The 8,097-nt window shown below is 56.6% G+C and overlaps 1 protein-coding gene across 1 annotated transcript in view; it reads right to left on the bottom strand.

The window, feature by feature from the left end:
• Rtn4r (reticulon 4 receptor) overlaps positions 1 to 8,091 on the bottom strand; it is a 26,334-nt gene extending 18,243 nt beyond the window's left edge. The window contains exon 1 of the mRNA XM_004627965.1: positions 7,954 to 8,091. Coding sequence (XP_004628022.1) covers positions 7,954 to 7,975 — 22 coding nt within the window. The 5' untranslated portion in view covers positions 7,976 to 8,091. The remainder of the gene's footprint in view (positions 1 to 7,953) is intronic.
• Between the last annotated feature and the right edge of the window lie 6 nt (positions 8,092 to 8,097).

Below are 8,097 nucleotides of genomic sequence, written 5' to 3'. Positions count from 1 at the left end.
GAGGCTCACAGCTTTGTGGAAGCAGCCACTTAAAGAACTGAGCTATGGCCAGGCCCCCTGAATGCTTTTGAGAGACAGGAAATCCTCAACCAGGGTGGGTGAGGGAATCAGGGAATCATGAGCATGTGGGAGGGACTTGGAGGGCAGGAGATCTGACTCCTACTCAATTGGATGTGTTGGGGAGGCAGGTGGGGCCAAGAGAACAAGGTGCAGCACATCGTAGGTGACTTCAGCTAGTCCCACAGCCATGTGACTGCCATCCTGGTGGTTGTCCAGGGACTGGGGTACTCAGCTCTCAGAGGCAAAGTACAACAATCCCCACTGAGTAGTCTTTCTGTGGAATTTTACCTCCAGTCACATTTTTGGGGATGGAAGATGCTTCTGGGGTACAGCCCACACCCAAAGGACAGGTGACCCAGTTACTAGGTAGGAACACAGGCAGCTTTCTCACTCTGGCCATTTGGCATTACAGCCAGCTCCAAGTAAAGGATGGGACAAAAGAGTCTAAACAGAAAAAGCAGGGCACCTTGAACTCCTTTCTATAACAGAGGGGAGTGTCTATGGCTGGGTTCCTGTCCAGGGACCCCAACCGGGTATGAGGATCTGCATTGAGAAGTGAAAATCCCCACCCTAGACTCCAGTTTCCCTTCTGGACTCCCCAGATGCCCAGGGCCTGCACTCCTCATCCCATCCCACCACAGCCTCAACACCCTCCCTGGACACCCTACAGCATGAGCCATGATCCTCCACTCAGGTTGGCAGACAGGAACCTTGCTGGCAGAAGCACTAATGGGTGAGGGGCAGCCCCAGATAGGGACTCTCTTCGGTGCCTCCACACCTAGCAGAGGCTCTTGCTCCAAGGATCTCAGCAGGACTCAAGTGCTGTGTCCACTGCCAGCCCATGTTCTCAACTGGATTTCCCCAGGGCAGGGCAGGTGGAGAGGACATGGAAATCTAATAAGGCCCTGAAAACTGGTGAACTCATCTCCCACCAAAAGCTCCAAAGCCTCATTGCCAGCCTCAATTTCTATAGCTACTGCCCAAGTTCAGGGCATGAAATGTGTGAGGGTCCTAGTTTGGATGGGAAGGGGCTGCAGGAGCTGGGAACTCCCCCACCACTATAGTCATACTGGACACATGCAGACACAGAGGCTCAGGGGGCAGCCACCTGCCTGTTGGCTCTGGACCCCCTCCAACGCTGCTTCAGCTGTCTAGGCTAACTAGCCTATGTCTGAGGACCCTAGCTCTGGCATCTCCCAGAGCCTACCTAAGTGCTGACTGGCACCTGAGGTACTGCTCATACTGGTGAGACTGCTCTGTTCACTGACACCCAGAAACCTCCCAGAACCCTCTCTCCAGAGGGCACAGCTAGTGGCTCCCATTGTTCACAGCCTCAGCACCTCATACCAGGCTTGTTCCAGGGACCTGTATGGGAGAGGAGGGCCTGAGACCTAGGGGGGAACAGAGGCCCCAGTGAGGGGTGGCAGAGAAGGTACCTGTGTGAGACCCTCCCGCCAGGCCTGAGGACCAAGCAACAGGAGTTTTCCCTAGGGGCAGCCATGGCAGAGTCCAGGCCACAGCCGCAACCACAGTCAGGCAAGCTCCTTAGTGCCTGGGAGGAGGAGATGGCAAGCATGGAGCTGGGGTCAGGGTGTTGGAGGCCATGGGCCTGGGAGAGGCTGGATTGGAGACCACTTGTGAGGGATCAAAGGGGATGGATAGAAACAAGGTCACCATACTGCATAAGCTGATTCTGCAGCTGCCCCAAGTAATCTAGGTGGGACCCAGGCTGGCACTGGGGACAGACATTTGAGCCCTACAAGTGTCTTTGGAGCAGAAGTCTCTGCTGAGCCATAAAGGCATGGAGGAGGAGCCCTGTCTGGGATACTGGATGTTGTACTTGTCATTGAGGATGGGAAGAAGGGAATGTGGAGCTCCTGGGCTTGAATGCAGGTACAATGGATACAGTCCCATCAGATGGGCTGAATTAGGTACCTGGCACATCTAGGGGAGTACAGCTGTGTGTGCAGGTGATGTGCAGCTGCAGGGCGGAGCAGCCTAGGGAGCTGGGACCCCTGCTCAGCTATACAATCCCTGCATATGTCAGGAAAGTGGTCATCATTCATGGTGCAACCACTTGGGCCAGAGGTGGACAGAACCCAGTGAGAGGCCAGGCTACGTTGGATGTGGCATGGGGAAGGGTGTGGCCCAAGTAAGTGTGAGGGCTACTAACTCCAGCAAGCCTGAGTCCTTCTCTGCCTTTCACACTCACCTGCTGTCTTTCCAGCTTTACTGAGCATCTAAAGTGTGCAGGGTGTCTTCCCTGCCCCGGGCTGTCATGGGTACCAAAACCCAGAATCATCCTGGCCCCATACATAACCCCCATCTCCCCCAAGTCCCATATTCCACACACCAAGGACTCAGAGTGTTTTCCCACTCACAAGGACACTGAGCCGAGAACACCACCTCTAGTCAATAGCTGTGGATTACAGATGAGGCCTCCAGTGACCAGGGAAGGGCAATACTGCCCAAGGTCACATGGTGAGCCAGCACTGCATGCGCTGATCCTCCGGCCACCCAAACTCAAGAGAAGAGAACTTCTCCAAGATTCCCAAGCTGGCCCCATCTGGGCCCAGGAAGGAGGGTAAATAAAAGTGACATCTTAACAAGGTCACAATGGCTAGGACAAATTAAGGACATAGTGCAGGGGCCCAGGCAAGCAAGGGGCAATCTGAGAGGGCTCCTGGGAAGTGGTGAGGGTCCTGGAGCCCCACTCTTGCTTGAGTCCCTGGGCATTACAGCTTGCTCAACCCCACCCCCTTCCTCGATGGGCCCCTCGCCCAGCTTCAGCCTTGGCCTGACATTTCCCGTGACATTTGCTGCAAAGAAATAGAGTCATAAATCCAAAGGTTAAATTTGCACATTGCCTTGCACTGCCGGGAGCAGCCATGGTCCCTCCACCCACCAGTTGCCCTGTGGGTGCAGATCTGTGTGGGACAGCCCACCCATCTCAGGTCCCTTTCTGGGCACCCAGTTTCCCCTGTCCTTCAAAGGACATCAGTCACCATTTCCCAAAAGAGGTTCCTGGGGCACCCCAGGCCCTGAAGTGATAAGCACAGGCATGTGCCTATTGGCGAACGCTGCCTACTCCACTCTAAAACCAAGGCCCTAAGATGCTCTCAGTAAAGGAGCTCCATCAGCACCATTTAACCCAGCCAGTCCCAAATTTGGCCATAAAACCCATGCTTGACATCCACCAACATTCCTCAGACTTTCATTTCAGGGAGCATGATCTGTGATGGTCAATTCGGAATGCTAAGATACTGACCAGACGGCCAAAGAGCACCCCTGGGCACGAGGCAGACTGCTCTGAGAAAAGCTGGGTCAGCTCCCGACACCTCTACATCCTAGACCAGGCCAGCTCTATATGCCGGGACATGGAATGGGGCTTCTACCCTACAGGCTCTCCCTGGTTGATCCAGGGACCTTGGTTTCTGCTCATTCAGTCAAGGACACTTTGGAAAGTCTACCAACAGCCCCTGGCTCTTGGCTCTACTCCCTGGGTCTGGCTGCCCCAGAGAGGATCACCTGAGCCTTCGGCTACTCCCATCAAAGAGGAAACAGCCGTCACCTCTCCAGCCTCCATCCTCCCACTGCAGGGCAAGGCAGTGAAGAAGTGCTGAGTGGGGAAGACCATCAGGACATACATAGCAGGCAGGGCTGGAAGCTGTGCGGAAGGAACAGAAGAGAAGAGGCCCTGCAGTGCCGGCTGCACAGATGGCCATCCTTAGCGCTAGAACTCTGGTCAATGCTGGAAGGAGATTCTACTTGCTACGTTAATCCACCTGAGGTTTCTAAAAGGGCTCAGAGGGGCTAGCAAGAGAGCAGAAATTAGGCCCTGTTTCGGAAGTTGTTGCCCAAGATTTGGGGGAGGAACACGTGTCTAACCCCTAGGCCTGATGGGTGCCTCCACTAAGAACCTATGGGGGGGGGGTGGTTCATGACAAGCTCCATCTCCCAGGGTCCAGGTACGCAGCTGCAGGGGGCGCAAGAGGCTGAGGCAGGTTTGGATAAATAAATTGTGGTGCATTCTCAGGAAGGGATTCCACATACACCAGTTAAGCATGATGCACAAGAATAGTTCCTGACGTGCAAAATGTTTAAAATACAGTGACAAAAGAAGAAACTGCAGCACCAAACACCCGGCACAGTGGGACCCAGCCAGGCCCACGCGCTCCAGGGACAGTGCAGGGACATGATGGGGGTTGAGACTATATGCTCACCATCCTCATTGGGCTTCCACTAATGGCACTGAACTCTGGAATCTTAAGAGTCAAGGATCAGTCCCCTTTATTGGCCCTCCCTCACAGAAGGTTCTGCAGCTGGGAATGAATGGGTGAGGGAAGGGATGACGCTGAGCAAACAGCATCCGGCCATGTGGTGGGTACTAGTGACTTGGGCTGGGATGTATGCACACATACCTTAGCTGGGCCATACAGCAGGGACACCAAGGGACACAGAGGCTGCTGTCTAGGCCCTGGGTGTTCACAGAAGGTTGGGTAGCCCTGCCTAAGGCCAGAGATCAGGGATCACCACACTGGCTGGGGGACAGCACGAACTTCACTGAGCAGACACAGCCAAGTGCCAGAATTCCTTAGTAATCCAGGACAGGACTGGGGTGGGGTTACTGGTTCATACATTCCCTCCATTAGACTCTCTCTCTCTCTCTCTCTCTCTCTCTCTCTCTCTCTCTCTCATTCAACTCCTTCCTTCTCCTGATCCCTTTCCTGGATGCTCTGAGACCTCTGGGGAGATGTTCCGGGCCACAGGCCCAGGATCACAGGAGGGCTCCCTCCTCCTCCTCCTCTCTTGTCCAGGCCTTGCCAGCTGGGCCCCTCCTGGTGCTGTACCGGCTGCCACAGTCATTCATCCTACAAGGCCTAGAATACCAGGCCGGGATAGGGAGCAAGGTAGAATATCCATAGACAACAAAGGGAGGGTGGGGCCAGGGTCTGGATGGCATGTGGACACAAAAGCCTTGTTCCTCACAGATGTCTCACTTGCAATAAACAACAGTAACAAACTATCCACCCTACGATAGGTGACATACTGGTCCCCAGCCTCTCAGGACACCAGGACCTTCCCCTACCTTCCAGGGACCCAGGCCAGCCTTATGGTAGGATAGGCCTCTAGGACCCCTTCCTGTTTGTTGATTCTCGCTGGGGCAGACTCCTTTGCCTCTCATGCTGTAACCATAGGAAGAGGGCTAGTCCTGACTGAAGGATTCCCAGCATGCAAAACCGGGGCCCAGGGTTCTGTGGGCCCTGGTGCCCCTGCCCACAGCTAGGGAAATGTTCAGGCAGTGTAATCTCTCCCTCCCAGTCCACCATCTCCCCTGTACCCCCTACTCACCTGCAGGCTCTGAGGGATTTTGTTGCCCTATCTGTGAATGGGAGGAGGAAGGGACCCAGTTTGTGGTGCTGGGGTTTCAGCAGGTCCCCTGCTGAGTGAGGAGAGGTATTGTGGACATTCTGAAAGCAGAAACCCCAGGATCAAAACTCATGGGAAATGTAGGGCAACCCCACTGAGGGTTGGCCTTTAGTACACCAACAACCTCCAATTACTGGCCCAAGTCACAGGGGAGGAAGACTGAGGCACCGAAAGGCATGTTGCCAATGGGTGGCTGAACGTGGATGCAAATCCAGGCCATGACCTGCGCAGCCTAATGAGTTCCCCTCTGCCAGGAGAAATCTGTGGTATGCAAGGGTGTTTCTTTCTCACTTCTGCTGGAGCAGCACAGGGACAGTGTCTACTTTGCAGATGGGAAGACTGAGGTTTAGTAAAGGGGAGTGGCCAGCCCCACTTCACACCCCTTTGTTAGCATGTTCACCACCACATAGCCTACAGAATGACATACTTGTCTTCATTCTGTTGATAAGGGTCTGGGGAGACAGCTCAGCAGTCTAAGTACCTGCCTGGCAAGTGCAAAGTCCCAAGTTCAATCCCCAGTACCATTCCAGAACCCCAGATGTGCTGTTCTGGCCCTGAAACGAAATGGCAGCACACGCCTGTAACCCCAGCCCTGGGGGGGGGCGGGGCTGAGACAGGAGAATCACTACAAGTCTGAACTGCATAGTGAGAGCCTGTATCCAAAAAAAAAAAAAAAAAAAAATCTATTGATGAGGACACCAGAGTTAGCTGGGAGCACAGGCCATGGGTGGAGCTCTGCCTCTGAGCCCCTGTGCAGAGTCTTCCTCACCAGTGTGACTGAGGTCACCAGCACTTTACCCATCCCCCAGCACCCCACACAGCATGTGAGGTGAGACCACCACAGACCCTCTCACTAGAAGGTCTGCACCACGAGGTCATGTTAGGTCAGTTGTCCTGGTAGGCTGAGCTGCAGCAGTGGCAGAGTGTGCCCATGGTCTGACCTGTTTGTCATGGTTTTGACTGGAGATGCGTAATGGTTCTTCTCTGACCAGATGAACTCCAGTCCACCCTGAGCTCCAGCACTGGTGTTTGGGCGAGTGGCTGGGAGACAAGCGATTCATAGCCTGGGCTGGGGGCCCAGAACAAGACCCCCAACACATGTCCTCAGGGCCTCTGCTCCAGATTTAGCTATAGTCCTCCTGGGCATACAGGAGGCACCCACACCCAAAGGCAAACACACACATTTCAGTGCACTCACTGGCACACGTGGCCATGCACACAGATACACTTGCAGTCACCTACCTTATTACACAGGCACACGCATGCACACACTGACCCAAGGGAGTGTAAAGGGGAGATTCCCAGGACAGACAGACATGGGGACAAGGGTCTTGCCCCTCTAGCTGTAGGGCCCAGCTGCTCAGAGCCTTCTTTCACCAAACATGCGCGTACAGTGTGGGAGCAGGTCCCGCTACAGGGCCCAAGCATGTGCCAGGCATGGAGATTACAGCAGGCATGCTATGTGCATGCATATGTAGCTGTGGGCGTGCAGGCGGGGGTGAGAACACGGATGTGCACCCTCAGAGTCTGTGTGTGCACCCATAGTGTTGTGCATGAACACACTGGGGCAGTTTGGCAGGCGTGTGCACACGAGGTGTGCAAATGTGCAGCCCACATAGACATGTGCACGTGCAAGGAAACGTGTGTGCAGCCTGCGGCATCATGGACATCAGCGGGGCAGCTGGGGTGGGCACCTAGGACAGGCAGGATGCCCACCCCAGATCCTCCAGGCATGCATGCCCAGCCCACACAAAGCCCTCCCTCACTTGGCTCCACTGCAGGGACTTCGCACCAGTGGGGGGAGGGGTCCTACAGGGCTGTCAAGGAGGGGGTACTACCGAACTCTAACGCTCCTCATACCTCTCCGTGGGGCCCTCAGGTTGCAGATGGGGGCGGGAGGGGCCTTGCTATCTCTTTTCACTGCCTGCCCTAGGGGGCACCGCTGGGATTGCCCTGTCCCCCACGCCCTCTACGGCTGCCAACGCCCCCATGCATGGCCATTCAGCCTGACCTCAGAGAAAAGGGAGGTTTTGGGTTGAGCCCGCGGGGCTGGGGAGATGCCTGCACCTCCACTCTGTACCCACGTTCCGGAAAACCCCGCTCATTAACCCCTTCCCGGCCTCGGAGCTCCGAGGCCGGACCCCGCCCTTCCAGCCCACAGCCCCAACCCCGCATCTGGCCCCGCATCTGGGACCCCCGACCCGCTGCTCCCGGCCCCGCCGTCACCGTCAACTTTCCCGGAAAGCGGCAACTTTTCCTGCTGCCGCCGGCTCCGCCCTCCCGGGGCCGGGGCGCCTGCGGCCCCAGCCCGGCGCAGCACTGCGGTGCCCTCCCGGCGCCCGCCCGGCGACCCTCCCCCTGCTTCGGCTCCTGGGACCGGTCCTGCGCCCCTGGGGAGGGGGCGAGCCGTCCTCCTTCAGGGCCCCCACTTCAGCCCGGCTCGGGCGCCGCGCGGACACTCACCTCCGGCGGATGCCCTCTTCATCTTAGGGGTCGGGCGGGGCGCGTCGGGGACTGAAAGTCGCTTCGGGGCGGGCGCCCGTCTCCCCGCGGCCGGGTCCGCATCCAGGCGCCGCCGCTCCGGCCCGGTCCCGGCCCGGCCGCGGG

This window comes from Octodon degus, unplaced genomic scaffold (assembly GCF_000260255.1).
Source record: "Octodon degus isolate 3935 unplaced genomic scaffold, OctDeg1.0 scaffold00021, whole genome shotgun sequence".
Taxonomy (NCBI): Eukaryota; Metazoa; Chordata; class Mammalia; order Rodentia; family Octodontidae; genus Octodon; species Octodon degus.
Note: the sequence above shows the minus strand (reverse complement) of the source record. Positions and strands in the feature narration are given on the sequence as shown.